The 23871-nt window shown below is 35.4% G+C and overlaps 2 protein-coding genes and 1 non-coding gene across 3 annotated transcripts in view; 1 reads left to right on the top strand and 2 right to left on the bottom strand.

Annotated features, from left to right (window-relative positions):
- The window catches only part of LOC148940768 (extracellular matrix organizing protein FRAS1-like), a 194938-nt gene extending 171142 nt beyond the window's left edge, over positions 1 to 23796 (top strand). The window contains exons 12-17 of the mRNA XM_089105070.1: positions 874 to 1062; positions 3461 to 3688; positions 5854 to 6087; positions 8924 to 9154; positions 18436 to 18615; positions 22586 to 23796. Coding sequence (XP_088961196.1) covers positions 874 to 1062; positions 3461 to 3688; positions 5854 to 6087; positions 8924 to 9154; positions 18436 to 18615; positions 22586 to 22894 — 1371 coding nt within the window. The 3' untranslated portion in view covers positions 22895 to 23796. The remainder of the gene's footprint in view (positions 1 to 873; positions 1063 to 3460; positions 3689 to 5853; positions 6088 to 8923; positions 9155 to 18435; positions 18616 to 22585) is intronic.
- On the bottom strand, positions 11324 to 11396 carry TRNAV-AAC (transfer RNA valine (anticodon AAC)). Its single transcript has one exon. It is a non-coding gene; the product is annotated as a tRNA-Val (tRNA).
- The window catches only part of LOC148940766 (uncharacterized), an 86732-nt gene continuing 86022 nt past the window's right edge, over positions 23162 to 23871 (bottom strand). Inside the window, exon 8 of the mRNA XM_089105069.1 lies at positions 23162 to 23190. Coding sequence (XP_088961195.1) covers positions 23162 to 23190 — 29 coding nt within the window. The remainder of the gene's footprint in view (positions 23191 to 23871) is intronic.

Genomic DNA, 23871 nt, shown 5'->3' with positions numbered 1-23871 from the left:
TCTTCAAATCCAATTCACACGCATGTTTAGATAGACATCCTTGTCTAGGCATAATCGCTACCTATCAGTCTTTTTCATAAGCAGCTTAGATTGGTCCAAAGTGATGATGGGTGGAAATTGGTTTCTACTCAAGCACACAAAGAGAGGGTGACAATCTTCTTGTGGTGCACCTGAGTCTTGTAGGCACAAATAGGGATCTAATACTGCTAATTTCGTTTAGCCACTGACTGTCCTGCTGAGTTTTCTGACATTGAAGCAGATTATTTGCGTATGTGGAATGTGCTACCAATATTGAATGGATTCAAGCCAGTAATGGCAGCCAAAATTATGCACGAGATGTCGATCCGCCTGGAAATATCAAGCGTCGACTCTGGTGCGAAAAAAGATCTATGGAGGAGTAATCAAAAGTGGGAGAAAGAAGCTCTCTTGCTAGTACCAGTTTTGAGGATCAAGTGCCACTACCTGCTGATGGCTAGCAATTGGTGGGTTATTCTCACCTGTCTTCTGAGGGACAAGTTTTGCCTGCCCAAGCTGGCCTAAAGCTGACGGGTTGGGGTTTCAAAATCGGGAAAAAATGGTGGATACCTTCATATTACCACGTAAGGCTGTTCTTTAAAGGGGAAAAAGGGATAGGCAAGCCCTGTCTCAAAATATCAACCCTCGAGGAGGCACTACTAAACCCATGGATTTAAGCCCTACATTCTAATTTTTTGGTGTGGAGCCTTTGGGCCTTTATGACCTGAGCCTCAATTTAGTCTTGTGAGTCCACCCGTAAAGTAGTAATAATAATAATAACCACACATGTAAGCAGGGCTTTAGATGAAGTTGATGGTATTCGTGATTATGAAGTCACCTATAATTGTTTATTTTTAGGTTGATGCGCAGGGACGAGACAGGATAGTCACTCGTGTACCGCTTCATATTTCACTGGTAGACGCGCTGCCTCCTTATGGCTGGTCTACTGTAGAGTATAGCACGGAGCTTGAGGTTGGCCTCGAGTATGATCCAATCCTGTGGCATAAAGGATTAGAAACAAAGCCAGCCTTAGTCACAAAACCCCAGGTTATTTTCTTTTCATATGAGTGCCAAAGCTATATGTATGCGTATTGTTGGTTTAACGTATTAAAAGGTTCAGAAGACAGATGTAAGCTTTATTTCGTTTTGTATGTCACCTTTTTCAGCTTCTATAGTGAACATTTTTGCAAAGTTTGGCCTACGGGGACCCAAGGCCAATTGACTTGACCTACCGAGGGAGTACATGAGGTGGCTTGCTCCAATATTGGTTGACCCCATCCACTAGAAAAATTAATTGTAATCGCCTAAAAATACACTGGGGAAGGAGAAGGTTTGAAAAGAACAAACTTTCAGGAAACAAAAACGAATACCATTTTGCTTTTATGGCAGTTGATATATAATAAAAAGAAATGTGTTTTATGAATCAGTGCAAAAAATTATACTAAGCTAGGTTTGACAAGGAGCTTTGACAAGAATAAATTTTCAGGAAACAAGAACAAAGACCATTTTGCTTTTAAGGCAGTTGATATAGAATAAAAAGAACTGTATTTTATGAATCAGAGCAAAGAATTAAACTAAGCTATTATAGTAAAGAGGGAGTAAAAACATATATTCATAACATATGGATAAATTCATGAACAAATTATTTGCCCCGCAAAAATCTAAAAAATTGAACTTGGCCAAGTATTCTTCTGTCCTTGACTTTAGAAATAAACATAAGAAAGGCAAAAAGATTGCATTTCACATATAAGTTTACTAATTCTGTTATGATAAGCCTGTATGATAAAAATTGCTTGTTTTTTTCAGGCTATTTCATTTTTCTTTTTCATTTCATAAGAAATACCACAATCTCCAAGAAGGGGTTACAGATGACAGCACACAGGTAATTACATTGGGTACTGGCACAGGGTGTAGCTTCTAGCGAATAATGGTCATTTTTATAAATATTTACATGAGCTCCAAAAACTGTCGTGGCATTCTCCGGTTTTTTACGGTTTTAATAGCCTTCTTTCAAAATGTTCCCTATAAATACTGTATCTGCTTATTGCGTGAACAGAACTGTAGGTATTTTTCTTTATTATGCGTACACCCTTTTTCAATCTTTACAGTTTCTTTTTGAGACTTTGTCAATAAAATCATGAAACTATCAAGCAAGTTTTGGATAACTACGCAGGTTTCTAGTCAAATTATTGGACCCAGTTTTCTCATCAAATATCATTGTTTTGCCATGATTAATACCGGTTTGAATTAAATGAACTTCTAATTAAGACAGCGAGAAAATATATGTGCAAAAAGAGCCAACCATTTTTCATTTTTAACCATTTACGTTTATTTCGTTAAGTTATATACTATTTCTTTGCTTACTTTTTTCACTCTAAAGGACACCCTAGATGGTCAATCATTTTGATCAAAAGCTTCCGTCAATTAATTGATTATAGCATGATTGACCGTCTAGGAATCCATTGAGTAATTCAAACTTTCTATCGATCACTATCAACGCTTGACTCAAGCGTCGAACAGGTTCCTAGACGGTCATCATGATTTAATCAATTGATTGTGACGGAAGCCTTTTGATCAAAATCATTGACCGTCTAGGGTGTCCTTAAATGCTTAAATACTCCATTTTGCACTAAAGAAAAAATAAATGAAGGAACTTTAAAAAACTTCTTCTGAGCTTTCACTGCGTTGAAATAACTTCTATCCTAAAATTAAAGTCATGTAAAACAAGTACACCTAAATCGTATATTTTTTTATACAACCTTAAAAAGGCTATATATCTCTGATATTGCAAAGTGAGTCCACGACGATCAATTTTTTATGCTTTCGTTTCATTTGATTCCATGATTTCAATGGATTTATTATGTCGTTTCCTCTCTTCTTAATAATAATTATTATTATTATTATTTTATTTTTAACCCACTGTACAATAAATGTAAAATAGTGGAGTAATACAAACACACAAAAAAAAAAGAAAAAGAACAACGACAATCTAACCACAAATATAATCACTAATAAAAAAAAAACGGATAAGACTGTGATGTGGGCCCAACCGAAAACTATCTCTTTGGGTAAAACAAACCTTGAAAAAACGGGAGAAAGGTCAGAAATATTAGTTATTAGTAGTGTTTATTGTTATCTAATGTGCTACATTGTGATACTGTGTCAATGTCAATGTATGTGGTGTGAAATGCTGTTATTTAATGTGTATTAGTAACGTGTTAGTAATTATCATGTGTTTATGCATTCAAACGAGAAATAAATGCTATTAATCAGGGTTAGGGTGTCAGTTTTTTCAGTTATACAAGCTGGAAGTTAAACCGTTTAGAGAAGAAAACGACAGCAAGCTGTTTTATTAACCTTTGCGAACATTTTTTGGCTCAATATTAAATTGAGTATCAAAGCTGGTAAGAAATCTCTATATTTACTAACATGTGTTTTTTTGTAGGTGACTAGGATCGCCAGCGATCGAGATGGACGACTGGTCGTCGAGTTCCGTACTTATTCTTCATTTAGTGGATATTATGTTACGAAAAATAGTTTAGGGAAAACATCAGCAAGCTTCATATCTCCTCCTGGAGTAACTACCCCTTTCAACTTGACCTTGACCCAGACTAAGAATACTGTTGGTGGTGTGGAACAGAGCTGGAAGGCGATTTCATTGTTTAGTCTCAATGTTAGTAATTTAAAAATATTATAAGGATAAACTATGACTAATTTAGGAATATTTTTAATTATTTATTTTCAAGGTCATTGCACTTAAAAGCTGTAAGCTATAAATTTATATTTTTTCAAATTTTATTTGTGTGCTTCTGAAAGCGAGTTTTGATGAACCCAATGTTCTTTCACGATCTTAAGAAAAAATGTTCGACATATATTAATTTCAAAGTAGAGAAATTTAATTGTGTAACATTCAGGAAGAACAATATGAGTTTTACATATTAATAAGGTCTGTCTAATTTGGAAATATTGTTGATTATTTATATTTGATGGCATCGCATTTAAAGAAAACAAATAATGACCGTGTTATTTTATGGTCAATGTAAACCAATGAAAATTTTCCCTTTCTACGCTGCCATCCGGGTTAATTTTTATTTAATCTTTTTTCACTACTGTCAACTGTAAATCCATAATCCCAACCACATATTTGAAATAGAATGAAGATACTGAAGGGCTTTGATCATTTTGCATAAGCCCCGTATCAATTTTCATTACCTTCTATCCATGTAAGAAATAATGAATGTTTGTATAGAGGCTCCAAATTTTGATTATTTTGAAGAACGTTGTCATCTTAATAACAACAAAAAGAATTTATTCGATTGAAACTTCAGCAGTTCCATTGCCATCTGTTTTGTCATTGCTTGGTTGCATATATCTCTAGATTATCTACAATGCAAATTTTGATCTTAGTCTGTCATCGTTACTGCAATCTTCGAATATATTTGAAATTAAGATAAGGAAGCCATTTTTAAAAAAAGAAAGAATATAGTTGTTGCCTAGTTACTGCCAAGATGGCTACAGTAATGACCAGGGTTCTTAACATGAAAATATAATGGACTGAAAAATTACCTTGAGTTAACTTTGAGTCTTTTTCCTTTCCCACAATTTGAAGTCCATGCGGGTGAACAATGGCAACAAAGTCAAATTATGTAGAGCCATTTGAATTACAGCTTGGTAGTGTTAATACAAAATAGTATTTTCACAGCAATTCACTCATGATCCTGTTTGAAGCAGAAGCTATTACTAAACAGACAAAGGAATATCTTGCACTAGCTGGTATATTTTTTTAAGAAGCGTGGTAAGTGGCAGAAAGTGTTATTTTTCAAGTCCCAATACTGACACACGAGTCACGCCGAAACTCCTCAAGGGGATGTAGCTTTCACATAACTACTGGGTTGGGTGGTTTGCTCTCCCCATGTGACCGAAATTTAATCAAATTGAAAAGCACGCTATTGAAACATATTTTGTTCCTGAAAAAAAAAATTAATTCCTTTCTACACCAAATACCAAAACTTGATCGTAGGTCTTTCGGACGGTTTTAATAAAAGAAATCAGTGAACTATATAATACTGGTGAATTCACTCGTGCATTGAAATTGTCGAATTGGGAAATGTTTCCAGAGATCCAGAATCGTTTGTCTGTTTGATATAGATTAAAAATATGAAATTCTAAAAATAGGGTATTACAACCTGAAATCTGAATTTGACCATTGATAAGAAAATCGCCAGACTTTATATACGATGGCTACTTTACCTACTTGAAGAAGAAATGCTTGTTTTCTAAAATCATTAAATGAGCCATAAACTAAACTAAACTAAAAAAAAAAAAAAAAAAAAAAAAAAAAAAAAAAAAAGTGGGACGGGGAAAAGATCTTTTAGGAAAATATCTGTTGGACGACAGGCATAAAAAAGAAAGAATCCATGGTGCCCTCTTGTGAGGACTAGAGAGGAAATAGTTTACCTCATTCCCCCAACCACAAAAATCTCCCCCGTTCAGAAAGATATTTTCTGGGTGCCATCCCACAAAAAAGGATCAAACTACTATGAATCTCGTCATATTAAAAATAAAACAAAAAAACTGCTAACTCTATGCAATCTCTTTAGTGAGATATACTTGCTTGTCTTTAGACTTCTGGTATAAAAATAAGTGAAAGAAAAAAAAACGAAGGCTCTCTTGCTAGTAATTGACATGTGAAATTACTCCGGGTAAAACGTTACCTGTTGCATAGCGCCACATAATTGCTTCAGATTATTCACTGGTTGTGTATCAAGGACTCACACCTTATATTAAGTAAGATATGGATGTCTAACAGAAAATGCTAAGCTTAGTCATATTTTCTAGGATTACTCTGGGGACTATCAACTAAGACTTGTCCCATGTGTTTTCAATCAAGATATGAGCCAATCGCCTGAGAGATGTGAACCACAGGAGCCAGTTTCGATGCCACTATCTGTGGCTTTTAAGCATGCTCATCGAACCGTTCCAGCCATTTATTCCCTAAATACTGAATTCACCTTATCAAAAAATAATCGGATCTTCAGCGAGGATGGTTCTGGTAATTCTAACATTCTGGAGGTATGAATGTGTATCAGGCTGGCATATTTTCATTATATAGCTAGAGTGATTCTTGATGAAGAAACATACATTTCTTCTTTGAGGGCTTTGTCTTGTAAAGCAAGATTTTGAAACTTACAGAATTTAGTTTACCACAGCATTAAAGAATTAAAATACCAATATTTTTCTAGCCCAAATGATAATTTTATAATATTTTCGACGTAACACCTTAAATTAAGTATCTTTTAAGGCATCCTTTTTGTAGTCTGTGAAAAGTGCAGTGGAAACAATCTCTTCTCTTGCAATAAAAACTTTTTTTTATTGTAACTAGACATCAGTTTGAAGAATTATTATTTTGGCCGTTTTTTTTTTGTCACAGGGTCCCTGCCACAATCTATAAAGCGTCCTGATTTTTCTCATTTTTTGTTCTAGGTGACATCTTATTTATTGAAGAGACTAAAGTCAGTCTTTATTCATTTATATATCTGTATATTTAAAATATAATCTTTAAAGAAATAAAGCTCAGAAAGGCCATGGGCGTAGGCAGTATATTGCCCAGGGGGGGGGGCAGTCGAAAGTGTGATGGAGGGCCTTTTATCAACTGCTTTTCCAACCATCTGCTTTTTCAGTCATATCTAATGCCCTCTACACCCCCCCCCTCCCTACGCCCATGCAGATGGCAACTATGTACTAGAAACTTAAATTAGTCTCTGAGAGAAAAAGTTTACGCTGTGTATATTTTTGAAACAAAGTCATAAAGCACTTTCTTCTTCTTTTCGTTGACTTTTTTGCTTTTATTTTTTCTTTACTTCTGAACTGTTAGTGTTGCTCGTATTAAATGTATAGCATGTCTTAAATTCCACTCGAAAACGAAATACTGTCTGTAGTGCTAGTAGTTTCAATTCCGATAAGGACCATGTTAAAGCGTGCCTCGATTGCTTTCAAACCTTGTTGCATTATGTTAGAGTCATGTTAAAGCATTGCATGAAGCTATGTTAATGCATTAGAGCACCAATGATCCGATTCGCTTAATTGTGTCTAATATTTTACTATCAAATTCCTGTAAAGAATCCTGTCTTCCTTTCTAAACTGTGATTTTCTTTAATGGCAATTCTATCTTTCCTCCTACACCCAAAATTGTAATATGTTTAGGATTTCCCCTCTTAGAAGTACTTAAAGTCATTTGAACTTGTTATTGTAGAATCCATACTTGCTGTAAAGGTGATCCAAGAACTTGTAAAAAAAAGAGATGTTTTAAATGGATATTTTACTAATGCTAGGAATTTATTTTTGATCCACTGTATAAACACTTTGTTAAAGCGAAGCAAAAGGAAAAAAAAACTGTGTGATCGATTGCCTTATTAAAATACTTATTATCACAAGTCACTATTTGTTTAGATACGCCTCTTACACCTGAGGTCAAGGTAGGCACAGTTAGTATCGATAAACCTTTTGTAAGGGGAACATTTCAGATAACCTGTACTTCTATTTTAGTACACAAACTCCTTAGCGAATTTTTGATTTTTAGAATAGAATAAAATTCTTTTTCACAAATTCTATTTCTCTTTTGCAAATTCTAAAAATTCTATTTTTCAAAAGCTTGCAAAATTGTCGCAACAAATACCTAAGTTTCATCGCTATTTTTTTTTTTTTTTTTTTTTTTTTTTTTTTTTGAACTGACTCACAGTCAGTGGTGTCAATGAACAAAAATTTAGTAGAATGAGGAGGGATTCAAAATATATTTTCAATACCTAAGGAGAGGTATGTTTGTCTTTTTTTCAGTGAAAATGCCGAAAAAGCCTTTTGCGATGAAAATACCCCGAAAAATATTTTGTAAGGGAAAAACTCCAAAAAAGTATTTGACAAAATCCAGGAGCGGAAATGTAGAGTGGCATAGACCCCCCCCCCCCCCCATTTGACACCACTGCTGAAATTAGACTGCCATTCAAATGTCCTGGAGCTTCTAACAGTCTTAGAGAGTTAACAGCATCTTGTATTACATTGATTGTTATTACTACTACCACTACTTACAACTCACTGCAGCACCAAGCCGCCTGAGGCCAAGACAGCTATACACGCTCGTCCTCTATCCTATTCATTTCAAAGCCCCCCTATTTATACCCTCCTAGGAAGTTCCCATTTCCCTTAAATCTTTCTTTACGATTCGCTCCCACACCCGCCGCGGACGGCCTGCTTTCTGTTTAGCCCAAGATGGTTTGCCGAAAAAGGCAGTCCTTAGCAATCTGTCATGCTTCATCCGCAGAACATGCCCTAGCCATTTCAACTTTTCGCTCATTATAGCCCAAGAAAGCGGGATTGAACCACGCTTTTTGTACAGCCTACTGTTTGAAATACGGTGAGTCAGCCGGGTACCTAAAATAATCCATAGGCAATATAATATTCTAATCTTGGTTTGCAGACTTATCTTCCTATTCTTCCAAACTTTTTTTAACTGTGAAAAAACACCCTGAGCCTTGGCTATTCTACTTTTGACGTCTTCACTGCTCCAACCGTCTTTACTAATAATACTACCAAGGTAAGTTAATGGGTCCACTTGATCACTCTTTTCGTTGCCCAGCGTCACCTTTCCATCTTCACTTATTCCGAGCCTTAGCGACTTAGTCTTCTTAACACTAATTTGCTCCAATACTTTCAGACCTTAGATCCTATATTGACTGTTTTTATCAAAAACAACGTTGCAGCATTTATTCTCGTCCATGCTTTACTCCGCCATGTCATAATTAGAATTTTCTTCAATCAGCAGTCGAACAGAAACGCCTATAAGGAGGGAGTCGGAATGCCATCATTTTCCTCTAGTCTTTAGGCTCATTTACTGATAATCTTATTTTTTTTTCAGGCCTCGGAGGAAGAGTTTGATATAGGTGATTCCATTTACGGTCGAGTTCGATGGTCTCCATCCCAGGCATTAGATGCCTCATATAGCATTAAAATACAGCGAGTATATGTTTGTGCTGGTCGGGATGGTTATATCCCATCTTATGATCCTAGTGGCAGTGTCTACAAAGACGGTCCCCAGTATGGATGCCTGGAAAATTCACCCAAACTTCGACACAGGCTATTACTTTTGGTAAGCTAATAGATATGAATTAGTTTTATTCTAAGAAGAATTTTTGAAGTACAAAGATTGGTCTTTGTTGAACTGATAAAGTAAACTGTTTTTAATATAAAACATTCTAGCCCTCCTGCCATAACTACATTCTAGGGAATATTTTCACTATTTAATACATCCTTATGAAAAATACTATAAAGTTTTGTCTTATAACATTTTACTTTGAAATACAAAATATGTTATTTTGAGGGTAATAAAAAAAGGAAGCAAACTAGAGGTGAATTCTGCTTTTCTTATATTTTATCGTATGTAGCTTATAGACTCCTTCCCTAGCAACATCCCAATATTTTAATTTGAAAATTGAAATAATAAAAAAAAATAAATTAATGGTTGATTATTATACCATGGTTAAAAGTCTATTTTTTTATTTTGGCATAATTGAAGAATAACAAAATTTGACGAAAATTAACTAAAGCGATCATAACAAGGTTGAATATTCGAACAACTATGAAAGTTATTGTAATCAATAGCCATGAAAATAACACGTTTTTGAACAGTGGAACAGGTGTTTTAGCCAGATGTCTATCAACGTAGAAAATTATTTATTTTCCCGGAGAAAAGTAACCACGGATACAAAATATTATCAATTATGTATGCTAAAATAATTAACCGAGAAGCTTTAAATTAATTTTAACCATCAAATTCAAATGTCTGAAAACCTGAGACTGACGTTTCAGCCTGCTACCTACAAACTGGCACGGACACAGGGGGGAGGCCTCCGGGTCCGCCCCCCCTACCCGAAATCTCATGATTTTTTTATTTTTCCATAATTTTCTGATGCTTCTCACAAAATGAAGGATTTGAAGGATTCCTCCCCCCCCCTCCAAAACAAATTCCTATGTACGTGCCTGCTTACAAACATACGAAATTTTGCGAATTAACTAAAATGGTTGAAGACACAAAAATGCCTCAATTTTTAAAATATAATCAACCACATTCGAATATACCGTTTTTTTATAGCTTCCCGATAATAAAAAATCCTATAGAGCTGTGCAATTCAACTTTCCTCAACAAGGGAACATTATTTACCGCAAAGCTAACTGGTCAATTAACCTAAATACATGACCCATCATATCAACTACAATAATAATTTAACGATGGATCCATGGGCGTAGGCGGCATTAGGCAGCATATTGTCTAGGGGGGGGCAGTCGATAGTGTGATAGTGTTTTATCCACTGCTTTTTCCAAACCATCTGCTTTTTCAGCCATATATAATGCAAATTTGAAGGTCTTGGTGGGGCAGGTGCCCCCCCCCCCCCTGCCCCTCTCCCTACGTCCATGGATGGATCGGAGGAGGAATTAGCTTAAAGAAAGCACCCATGTTCGTGCTCTGATCGATGCAAGGACATAGAAAATGTCAAGTTCCTGGAAAAACACTTTAAATTCAACAAGGTATCACACCACATTGACATCTTATTCTAGTCAAAAACGATGAAATACAGATTAATCCACCAACCCTGCTCAAGCTAGGAAAAAATCATAAAACATCACAATTCATTAGACATTTAATATGAAAAATTTAAGCCTCTACACAGTCACGATTCGACGTTTAGTAAGTAACATATAAGCATAGACTTCGTTAGTTCCAACAGACTAGAGGTTTACCCGCCTTTATTTGTTCTACCCCGAGGAACTTAGGCTCTATGGTGTAGCTAATCCCTTGGAAATACTCTAGAAAGTAAATTTAATTCTAGATTCAAGCCCTACAATGTTTTTTTACTCTACAAAAGGAGCCTTCTGCTCATCTGAAATTTAGAAACCCGATGTTTAGCCTACCTCTCGACCTCAACTTCAAATTTTACCAGTTTTAGGATGGGTTATGATTTTTGTTCCGAATCAAGTTGTAGATTGACTGGAATAAAATGCATTGACAAAGAAATCGAAGAAAGAACAGAGTTTAGCTTGCAATAAAAAGAATTGCCCAACACAAACTAGAGATTTGAAGGAACAAAATTATAATAGAAATGTGTTGCCCAAAGTAGAAATTTAAAATTCAGAGAAAGGAAAGGATTTACGACAAAAAAAAATCACTAAATTAAAATTAAAAAACGAAGAAAAGAAACAAAACCAAATGACAAAGTTGGAATGGAATCGTTTACACGCTTATGTATTAAAATTAAAAAATTGTTTCCGCCCGGTTTCGAACCGGGGACCTTCTGCGTGTTAGGCAGACGTGATAACCACTACACTACGGAAACCTTATCTATTAAATGAATTCTTAATTAATAGTGATGATGATGATGAAACAGACTTCAGAACTCGCTTGACTACATGGTCACTCAGGTCTTATCTCTATAATCTTCAAATATGCACTTGCCAAGCTGGAAATTAAATAATTCCCAACGTCTTTAATTATATCCTCTTATCACATCAGGGGCGAATCTCCAGCATGTTTATTGGGGAGGGGGGGGGGGCAAGAGGGGTCCATATCCAGATAGTCAAAGGGCATGGGGCGTATAATAATTTTTTATCCATATTACTGGGGGGGCAACTGCCCCCTCTTGCCACCCCCAAACGACGCCCCCGCCTGTGGTATTTTATTCATCACTTAAGTAGATTCACTGAAACATTTTCCTTTTGTTCCTAGAAAAATGATTATATGGATCCTCTCTGATGCTTGTAATGATCACACTGAATTAAAATATGTTTAACTGTCTCTTCACTGTCACAATAAGTCAATAATCACAAGTGCTTTCCTCTCCACGAAATTTTGCAAGATATGGACGAGTACGTTAGACGAAAGAATATGGCTCCTTCTGTCCTTGATAGCTTCCTATAAAGTTTCGCTTCTGACTTCCTTCTGATTTTACGCATTGTGAACCAGTTTCCAGAGAGGTTACAATTTTCCTGAAAATAGTATTGCTGCTGCTTTTTTATAATCTCATCATAATCTAAGTTGGAGTTTCTCATCTTGTAAAAGGGCCAGAAAAAGTGATTCCATTTTATGCAGCTTCATCAGCTAGTTCATTTTCATGTATATCAACATGGACTGGAACCCAGTGTAAAACAACCTCCTTCCCTGGAGGTAGGCTATTGTGACTAATTCTCTGTAACAGCTAGCTACTTCCCTTGACCATGCTCCTCCTCTATTTATGTTGCTAATGGCTTCTAGTGCACTCTTTGAATCTGCGCATATTATCACATTAGGACAATCTCTCATACTTTCTTTACGTACATTACTTTTTTCTTTATTGCTGTCACTTCAGCTTGGAAAATCGACGTTTGTTTATGTAGCTTGTACTGTACTGTAACTTTCTTCTTTGGTTTAACAAATGCAGCTCCAACTGGACTATAATCAGCTATTTTGGATCCGTCAGTACAAACATCCAAGAAACCCCTGAATGACTCTTCAATCAGCATTCTGAAGCTAATAGCTAAGTCTAAATTTCCTTTCTTCTCCATGACTGTTGAACACTTAATTTTGCAGCTTTCCCATGGTGGAGGTAACTCCATGTCTGGAACTCGCAGCACATCTGTGATCTTTAGCTCTAAGTCAAATTGAGCACATATTTGAATAGATCTTTCAAAGAAATTTTACCGAATCCGCTTTCTACAATTTTTTTGCAGTCACATGCAGACCTGGTTTAACAATCCTTGATTTCACTGGATTTGTTCCATCTGACCCCTACATTTTGCTAAACATCTCAGTGTAATAGTATTCCTTCTTGTTTCTAGATCTTCCAGGATACTTTCTGATAGCAGGAATGACACTAGGGTCGTTTTCCTAGCTCCAAATGCAATGCTCATTGCTGTATTTTGGATCACAGTTAGCTTCTTAAGAGATGACTTATTTGCAAGATGATATACCACAGCTGCATATTCCAACTTTGACCTAATATATATGGTGTAGAACTGAATCAAGAAATCGGCTTTGCTTCCCCATGTGACTGCTGTCAACATCTCCATTATGTTGATTCTTCTAATACAAGCTGCTTTAATGCTTTGAATATGCATATTCCAGTTCAAATGTTTCTCTATTGTGCATTCCAGAAACTTTGTTTGCTCCGCAAATTAGATGGGTACCCTATATAGGGCTGGGAATGGTACTTCAACCAATTTCTTTCTTGTTATGAGCATAGCTTTTGTTTTATGAGCCGAAAATTCCAAGTCAATGTCAAATGTCCAATTTTCAACCTGTTCAAGAACGGACTTTATAACTGGCACAACTTCTTCAGTTGTTCTTCCCATCACCCATACACTATTGTCATCATCAAAAATTTCTGAACTAGACTCAACATCATCTATAAGTACATTACGCTAACATAGGTTATTATTTTATGGATCTTTATCTGAGATCATCATTTTCCTTTTGTAAAGTCACTAAAGTAATCAGCAAAAATTGCTGAAATCGACTATCAAGCATCTAAAAGTACAGTATGATCCCCAAGGTTATAATAAACTGGATCTAGAGCTGAGCTCCTCAGTTTCCTTTTGTAAATTCACTAAAGTAATAATAAAAAATAGCTGAAATCGACTAACCATCATCTAAAATTACATTATGCTCCCCCAGGTTATAATATTCTGGATCTATATCTGATCTCCTCTATGTCCTATTTTAAATTTACTATTGTCATCAGCAAAAATTGCTGAACTAGACTCACCATCATCTAAAAGTACATTATGCTCCCCCAGGTTATAATAAACTGGATCTAGAGCTGAGCTCCTCTTTTTCATCTTGTAAATTGACTGGAAATAGTTTTGCCCACCTTAACATGCACTTTACAGTCTTCAAGATAGATCTTTGTAAACTTTAGCATTCTTCCACAAATTCCAGCCTCAATTCATCCTAGTAAAATCTGTCTATGTACCAAATTATCAAAAACACCATCGACATCTAGGAAGACAGCTACCATTATGAGTCCGTTTCGTTAAGCATAAACAGCATCTCTTTGAAAACAAACCAGGTTGTCTATTGTACTCCTATTTCTTTTGAACCCACACTGCACATCTTTAAGTATCTTTTTCTTTTGACTTCCCAGTTTAACCTTTTCTTTACTGCCTTCCATACTTTTGGGAAATATCCACTCATACAGGCATTATTTATAATTCCTAACAGCCCTTCTACCCACCCTTGTGGGAGGTTTTTAACAAATTGAGGATACACCATATCAGCACCTGGGGCTGTGTTTGGCAAATTCCTATTGATGTCTTCAATTTCTAACAAAGAGAAAGGCCGATTATATGGTTTATGTTCGTCTTTATTAGCCAATCGTTACACTTTTGCTGCTATTTTTGCTACTGCCTCTTTATCTGGATTCTCCTTTCCAATTCTTTTCTTCATATGTTTAACACAAGAATTAGCTTTGTCCATGTCACTTACCAAAGTCACATTCTCATAAACTAGAGGTGGGTTGCTTGTTCCGTTAGGCTGTTTGTTCTACATCCTGCGTATAAAACCATAAACTTTAGCTGCCGGTTTTCTGAAATTAGCAAAAAAATTTAGCAAATTAGCAAAAAAACTCTCTAATACTGTCCTTTTTTGTTGCAAACACTGTTCTCTTAAATCTTACATGGGAGCGTTTCACATTGATCAGATTTTCTAAAGTTGTTACTGAAGCATTTTACCTTTCATTTTTCACATAGTCCTTTTTTAAATTTTTACATTCACTGTTCCACCAAATGTTGTTTTTGTGAGCTCTCTCCGAGTTAAATTTAAGTGGAATAGCTTTATTTGCTCTTGTCAATAAACTTCCTTTTAATATGTAAATTTTTTCATCTGTTGATGTTTCTGCATCGTTTAATGCCTGAATTGATGCCTCTTCAAGTTGGCGACCATACTCTGGCCAATTTGCTTTCTTAAGTCGAAAGTAAGGAGTGCTTGTACTTTCCAATAGTGCTTGTTTGCTGCTGATATTATGGCCCTCAATGTTGATTGATTGATGTAGGATATGATCACCAAAAAGCAGTGTATGCTCGGAAATTACAACAGTAGTCCTAGTGGCTAAGTTAGGACTAGTAATGTTAAGTCAGTTGTTGTGTGATTACCAGTAAGATGATTTTTGCAGGTTTTCAATCCTTTGGGAGTGGTGAGGCAAATTCGGGACTACTCCATCCAGATGAGTTCACAATGACAGCATTTGCACCAGACTTTGTTGTGCGCATTAAAATCACCTGTGATAGTCAGTCCGTCATTAGCAGGAATTCTCTGTGATAGCTCATTAATAATACCACCAATGTCACTGTTGTTTCATTTGAATTGTACACATGTATAATGTTAATGTTTGATCCATCTTGTTGAAGTACACTGCAACCATTGATTTCAACTTTATAGTCTTAAGAATCCTGTGGATCCCCAATCGGTAAAATGTAAAGACTTTTTCACACAAATCAGTACTCCATCTTTTGTGCCTTCTGACCTGTCTTCTCTTGTCACATTATATCCTTTTAAAGTCAAATCCATATATGGTTGCAACCATGTCTCTTGTATACATATCACATTTATCTCATTTTCCTCACAATAACCTATAATAAAGTCTCTTTTGCTGGTTAAGAGACCCTAACTCTAATTCTTCTACTAATCTGCAGCGTCGTTCAATTCGATCAGATAGTGAAATGCTGCTCATTTCCAACAATTCAGCTTTGCAGAGTAAACCTATTACTATTTTTTCTGCAGTTTCTTGCCTTTTAACCTTTCTTATTTGTTCAAGATTGTCAGCTGATTGAGATATGTTCGGTAGTAATTTTTGCAAATTCAACCTATTAGCTGCATCTGCATAGCTCTTATATGTTACTTGAGCCATCCTGTACCCCATTTGGTAAGATACTGCCACTTTAAGTATTTCACTTTTGGAATTTTCAATTTTGTTTCCTCACAGGACAGGCAAATGATGTATAGGCATGATTTCCTCTACAATTGGCACAAAAATATGCCCTTGGTCTGTCTTGTGAGACATCTTTTTTCAAAGGACACTTATACACAAAGAACACTTGATATTTTAACATAGGCATGGCTGTAGGAAGATTGACCCTGATGTTGATTATGCCAACCTATTGGTGGGGTGCATACTACCCAGGAACCAGTTGGTAAGGCTGATCCCAATTCATTATTACTGGGTTGTCGTTATAGTGAGGATTTATTGGTAAAAAGTGTCCCTGACCCCCTTGGGGATCTGGCAAATAATTCATCTTTCCCAATTCACTTTAGTTTATACTACACAAATGTCTAAAGCTTCTAAAAAGGCAAAATACACAACAAATTCTTAAGAGTCACAAATACTCACAGAAAGATTGCAAACTTGAAGCAAAGATTTTACCTGAAATGTTATTTAAAATGATTTACCCAGCGATAAGTTACAATTTAATTTAACCCCAGGTGAAACGGTGTGACATTTTAACAGGGCTGTCACGTAATGGGGGGAGGGGGAGCACATCCTAATGCTTTTGGGTACTGGGAAAAAAATGAGTCGGTAAAATTGTGGCGCGAAGCGCCACGATTTTTCCAACGCCGCTAAAATTTTTGGTTCGGTTAAACGAAGACCCGACATGTCATCTACAGAAATCTCGAGCATTTGTCGGTAAACGCAGCAGTTTTACCGACTCCTGCCTGATTTTACTTGGCAGAATATGGAAAATAACGAAAGTGCATGAACAAAGTGACATAACATATACTGAAATCTCAATCTCGGTCGGTAAATGCAGCAGTTTTACCGGCTCTTGCAGTGATTTTAAATATCGTATTCGAAACGGACATTATTTTAATTATTGATAAAAACAGTCGCTAAAAATAGCCAGCCAATCGGTAAAATCCCTCGCTCCCCCCCCCCCCCAAAGTTTTGGCTAGTAACGCCCCTGTATTTCAAGACGTAGAAATAAAAGACGAAATTTTTCCCTGCAAAAGAAATTCTTCATAAGCTACCTTAACCAACCTATCACAACCTATCTTAACCAAAATTCACTTCCAAAGTATCACAGATTTTTCAATTTTTTTCTGTATTAAATTCATTTTCTGTAACTTTGTCACGGTTTAGTACTGAAGCACATTCTTAAAATGTTCTGGCCATTTCTCTTTCAATCTTTCTTTATCCCTAATTGTAGTTTCGTTCCTATCTTTAACTGGTGCTACTGGGGTAAGTCCAGATTGACTACCCCCTTTCATTTTTTTAACATGTTTATACAATATTTTGCTATAAATCCCGTCTGGATGCATCTTCCGGTTCTTTAGCACACTTATCCATGGCCTCCACTGCTGATATTCTTAATTCATATTTTAATGTTTTCTCTGCTTTCCCTCTTATTCTCACATGATCTATCACTCAAATACTTTTTGTACAAGTCCCTACTCTTCTCTATTAGACTTAAAACATTTTCGCTCATTTTCCTAGCTGTGTTTTGACTTTACCCCTTTCTTTAACAATACACGTCATATACCAAACACAGGGAAAAGCTTTCGGCTTTTTCTTAGCTGAATCATGGTTGCAGCGGTAGCTGCAATCTAGTAAAGGATAGTAAAGACCGAAACCAAGAGAATCGGGCAGCAGAGGCACTCCAATATGACATCACACGCAAAGTAACATCATCTTGTATATGAAGATGTAGTTTTTGGAAAAATTGTACTTTATTTAATTATTGCTGTATTCTCAAGTAATTCGGCAAAAGCTGTAGGAGAACATGGAATCAAATGAGAAGGTGAAACTCTCCTAGACTTAGATTATGAGAATGCTTCAGAGTTCCTAAATAACAATACTAGTGGAATTAATTTTGAAGATCTTGAGAGTTCATGATGTAGCAATAGGCTGGAAAATCAGCTTTAATGTTAAGACGACTAAGTTGCTTAGACTAGGAATAAAGGAGGATTGATTTCCAAAGGAACTACGACTAGTTTTAGCACTCATTTGACTGACCATACATAAAACAGTAAGACGTGGAAAAAATGTGGTTCGATCCCACTTTCTAGGATTATGAACAAATAAAAGCTAAGATAGCTCGGCCGTTTTTTACCGATGAAGGATGACAAATTGCCTAATTTGTGCTTTTGACCATCTACTTGGGGCCAAATGAGAAGTTTGTCGCCCTCGAGTGGGTGGGAAGAGGTCGTAAGGAAAAATTCAAATTAAACTTGAACTACATGGGAAGGGGAAAAAAATTAAGCTTTGAATAGACTGGGAGAAGGAGTTTGTGCGGCTGTGTTGGCCTTAGGTGGTTTGGTGCTACAGGGAGATGTTAGTAGTGGTAGTAGTAGTATTTGTGGTTGGAAATAGATTTTGACGGTAGTTTTCTTATTCTATTTGTTTATTTCAGGACAGGGAGGAGCCACGTGCAACAGATAAAGTTTTTGAAGATGTCCCAGTTGAAGCTGCTTTTGCGAGTGAACATCCTGAGCTAATCACAACTTCTTTATTGCATACAGGCTTGGATGGTTTTGTAATGAAAGTAGATCCTTTATACAGAGTCAAGTCAGGGAATGTCTGGTTTATACAGGTAAGAGAATGAATTTAAAGGTATATCGTAGCATGAAAAATAGAAATATTTAAAACTCAGCATTAAATTTCGCTTGGTTCAACTTTCTGGAGCTATTGTGAAAGGAAAGTCAAGGTGGTTATTTAAAGGATTATGGATGAACGATGTTACGTTTCTAAAAATTGCATATTTTATCAATTCAATTGGGGTGAAAAGATAAGCAGGTCATCCTTGAACGGGCTTTAAAGAGGTCATAATGAAAGATTGAAAAGAAGTGGGAACTTTATGGAAGAGAGTAAACAGCGAAGGTCTAGACAGTGTGGAGTAGAGATGGAACGTGTGCAGATGTTAGCCATAGGTGGTTTGGTGGTGCGATGAGTTATGATAAGCAGTAGTAGAAGTAAATGTATGAGTTGAAGGGATGAAATGAAACTTTTCACAATATTTTCAGCTAGTCGGGTTGCTTTGATAAAATCTCGGTGTGAATCAGTGCAATTTTTTCCATCTGAACAACTGCGATTTTTCTGACTTTGCACTGTAGATTATAATTCATTTAAACATTTTGGACAGTGGCTAGAATGTACTAGGATGTATTAAAACAGTCTCCTTTGCCTTTTTTTCTTTGACAGAAAAACACATTACTGTACAAACAGGACTGGAAAATGTCCATCACGACGTTTTTCTACTGAGAAAAAGACCTGTAAAGGGCAATGTCTTTCCAGGCCAAGGTAAAATTTTTTACAAGCAAGAAGGTTGTTTTTCCCATATTTGTGCATTATCATTAGAGTTCCTTTAGCAAATGCGCCATTGATGAATATCAGTTCTAAAAAAATATATTTAAGTTATGAAAATGTAAAATTTACTATCTCGTAATGTGAACTGAGGCTGGGGACCAGTTAAAGCAAAATTTAGGGTTTAGAAACCAGATTTTCTTTTTTTCTTTTTTTGAAGCCAATTTAAAACCGACTACTTATTTTTTTTTCATAATCAGTTTGGCATAATCAGTTAATCGGTTTGACATAATCAGTTTGGCATACTGAGTTAATCAATTTTGCATAATCAGTTAATTTTTCATAATCAGTTTGGCAATTTTATTGAATCTTGACTGGGGAAAAGTCTCAACAATTAAAAAGGCATACTCTTAGTTAATATTTATATGCTACCAATATTAATTACAATGCTAGACAAATTTCTTTCAGCTAGTGAAGATCAGCATAACCTTTAATTCTACCTTCATTTGATTTAGCGGATTCAGGTATAACTTCCAATTGTGTTTAGTTTAAATAAATGATTGATATTTACGTTTCCTTAATTCCCATAAAAGTGAATAATTTTTGAAAATAAAAAAGATTTAATTAGGAAATAATTTAAGCTCACATATCTCGTGTGAATGGAAATTAAAATCTGGAGAGTTTCTATAGAACATGAAGTGCAATTTTAGTAAAGTGGCTTTCACATGCAGTTCTAGTTAGAATTTTATCTACAAACACGTGTCAGCCTCGACATCAATATCATGGCAGTTTCTGTCCAAGTTTAGAATTTTATGCTTGGCTGCAACAAGTTACAGCTAAGAATCCGGTTCTAGATTCTTGAACTTTATCTCTAGTATTTCAAAATCTACTAATTTTCTTAAACTTTTTCATTTTCCTCTCTACTTCCTGTTGTAACTCTATATGCGTTGAGCAAATTCTCAAATGTTTGGCCAGTCTGTCTTTAGTTCTTTCCTTATCCTTATTTGCCACTCCATTCTTATCTGTAACTGGCCCAAGTCCATATTGACTGCTCCCTCTAAACTTGTTAACATTAGTAACATCCTAGCCTTAGTGACTTAGTCTTCTTAACATTTATTTTTAAACCTATTCTAGCACCCTGAACTCGCAAAACCTCTAAAACATCATTCATTTTGCTCACACTTTCATCTAGGATGCTTAAATCATGAACATAATCTAAGTCAAGGAGACTTTTTCCTGCCCATTTGTTTCCTTGGTCTCCCATTGCTTTTCCTCTGCTCCTTAAGACAAAGTCCATCAAAATATTCCATATAAAGTGGGATAGAACACCACCCTGCTTTACTCCTGATTTAATAAGAAACCCGCTGCAAACCTCATTTCCCTTAACTGCAGCAGTGTTATTCTTGTACAAAGCACTAATCACTTTAATGTATTTATCCGGTAAACCATACTAGAATAAGGCCTTAATTAAAGCTTTTCTATAAAAAGAATAGAACGCTTGCTCATAATCTATAAAACTGAGGACCAAAGGTGCTTGATAACAGAGGCACTTCTCGATCATTAACTTAAGATGAAACTTTGGTCGACACATCCTCTACCTTTTGTAAATCCACCCTATTCTTCTCTTAAAACATTGTCTGCGGGATCTCTCAGTCTAAAAAGTATCATATTACTAAATAATTTACTACCTACAGAAAGCAGACTAATCCCTCGAAAATTACCACACTCACTTTTATCACCTTTCTTATAAAGTGGCTTGATTAAGGTTTTCCTAAAATCATTAGGTATTTCCCCTTTTTTTAAAATCATATTAATAATCTTCATGCACTTATTTCTAACCTCAGAGCCACCATATTTAAGAAACTCATTTACCACCCTATCATTATTTTTTAGTCCTTATAGTACTGTCGCTAATTCCTCCTCACAAAACCAATCTTACTTAGTAATTTTTGTGTCGTTGATATCACGCGAAAAATTGTATTTGGCATCAGGGCAATCCATGTTCAATCACCCTCTGATCCTTCTTATCTACGTTGCCATGCTGATCCTCCCTTTGAAAATAGAATAGCAGTTGGTTTTTGGTAGTTATCCCAGAAGTGCCAAAACAACAGGTCATTTTTAGGCATTACAACGAAGATACATAAATCCAAGTTGAAGCTCTTATCTGCTAACAACATGACACAAGTTGCTAGAACAGTTTTTATCTGGCTGTGTGAATATGAGCTAGAGCAGTGGTCGACAGAGCTTGGCTCCGGAGCCGCGTGTGGCTCTGGCACAAACATCCACGGAAGACACAATAATATTTTCATTAAAGAAAAACTTGGTAAGAAAAAGGAAACATTCTTTCTCTTTCCGAGCCTGCTTAAGTATCGCTAAGAAAATAATTCCTGTATTAATAAACGCCATTTAAAATAATAATTTCAAATATGAGGAAAGTATTTCTCAGCTTCAGCAGCTTTCAGGAGTTTAAAAACCGCAGACCAACTTTAGCATTTGACAAAAATCCTCTTAATGCTACGATATCCGAGTTGAATTTTTTTCTCTTTAAAATTGACATTAATAGCTTTGAAACCCAATTGTTGGATTTAAAAAACAAGGAGATATGGCGCTCCAAATTTGAAGGTCTTTGCGTTGAATTGGGAATATTAGACAAGAAAAATGTGATCGTAGTTCACTACACAAGTGGTCTGTTGGGGAGAAGAAGGAAGATCTAGAAAAAAAGGCATGATCATATTCAATACTTAGACTAGTATTTCGGACTTTTACGATCAGCTGAAAAAGCTCTCGTTTGCTGCTCTTTACCGTTTCGGTTGTACATATATATGCAAACAATCTTTTTCAAGCATGAACATTATCAAGAGTAAACTGAGAAGTCATCTTATTGATGATAACTTGGAATTATGCCTAAAACTGAAAACAACGTTCCTATTAATTTAGTTTTATTAAACGTACAACTCATTTAGTGCAATAAAGGCTTGGCAAACAAGCAGATTTGCCTCCATTTTTGTTTAAATTGTTGTGATGGTTATATTTGGCTCTTTGGCTAGTATGTCTACCGACCACTGAGGTAGAGGATGGATTTATTGAATGAGCAATAAGGTGGTGAAAGAAACTTATGTTTTCATTCCGTTCGTAGTCTTCTTTGCCTTCTTGTCTTTAATGTTGACAGTCAATGTTTTATACTGCTAGGTAGTGAAATATTAAAGTTGATGACATTACATAATTTCGGCATTAAAATAAATGTATTACGTCACTTTCAGGTAATTTATACCATAACAGCGACATATCACCGACAGAGACGTGATTTGGCCAACGAAGGATCTGAAATCATACGTCAAGGAACAAATATAAGATGTATTCGTCTAGCAATTGTTGATGACTACATTTGGCTCAAGGCCAGTATCATACTTCTGACTGTTCCCTTAGTCGGAGGTTTAATTCTTGGACTCTGCGGCTATTTAATATACAAAACGAAGAAAAGAAGAAAAAAGATTGGTATCTGTGAAATTCCTGAATGTGAACCTTTACGTAATACTAGTGATAAAATTCGAGCTAAATTAGAAGCTTAATGCCATGGATTTCTATAAGATTTTAGTTTTTTTTCGAAAGATGTATATAGTTTTAATATTTATATGATTCAAATTTCCTTTTTTTGGTATTGCAGCAACTGTTAGAAATTGAATGCCGATCAATCCCCAATACAAATGATCATATGCTAGCAAAATCCTATTTGTTTTAAGATACGTAACCTGTGTTCGATTACCAATATTGTTATGCTGCAATTGAATAACCATTTTATTGGACAAAGAAAAAAAAAGTTTATTTCCTCTCATAAATTATCTAATTGTTTCACACCTAAATGAATCTTTAATATAAATATTCAAGTAACAAAATCAGAGGATTAAAAAACTCTGGTCTGATTGATTTTGACCTAGCTGTAAAAATTGGATAAAATTGGAATCTCATGTAATACCCCCTTCCAAAAGTGGAAAATAACTCTTTATCAAAATACCACCTTATTTATCTAAAAGAATAGCGAGCTTCGATCGTTTTTAAGGTTTCAGCAGAAGTAATTAAAATCTACAAAGGAAATAATCGATTTTTGGACCAATGAATAAAACAGAGTGCTGATTTGGTATCAATCTTGTTTAACAATTTGACATCATGTTGTGTTTTCTTTACTTTCTTTGCTTTTCTAAAAAAATTCGAAAAAGATAGTACTTAGTTCATGTTTACCCGTTGGTACAGTGCTATTATAGCTCTTTTTGCAGTCAGTGCTTATCTTTTTTTTAATGTAAGATTGTTTTTAAATAGACTATTATTTCTTTGTAATTTACATTTTTAGGTACAGTCAAGTTTATTTTGTATTAATCACTGTTTTTTACATTTTCTTTTTATATTCTTTTATTTCATAGCTTTACAGATCGTGTTACTGTGATCTCATTCTTTGCTCTTATTTCTATTAAACATATTAAAGATATCTTTTCTAGAACAAATCGTAGGAAGCAGACAGCCTACTCAGCTTCTTAGTATAAGTAGCAACACA

The sequence above is a fragment of the Artemia sp. Qi Xiang Cuo genome, chromosome 19 (assembly GCF_049724085.1).
Source record: "Artemia sp. Qi Xiang Cuo chromosome 19, ASM4972408v1, whole genome shotgun sequence".
NCBI classification, from domain to species: Eukaryota; Metazoa; Arthropoda; class Branchiopoda; order Anostraca; family Artemiidae; genus Artemia; species Artemia sp. Qi Xiang Cuo.
The sequence above is the reverse complement of the archived record's forward strand: the minus strand, read 5'-3'. Positions and strand labels throughout refer to the sequence as shown.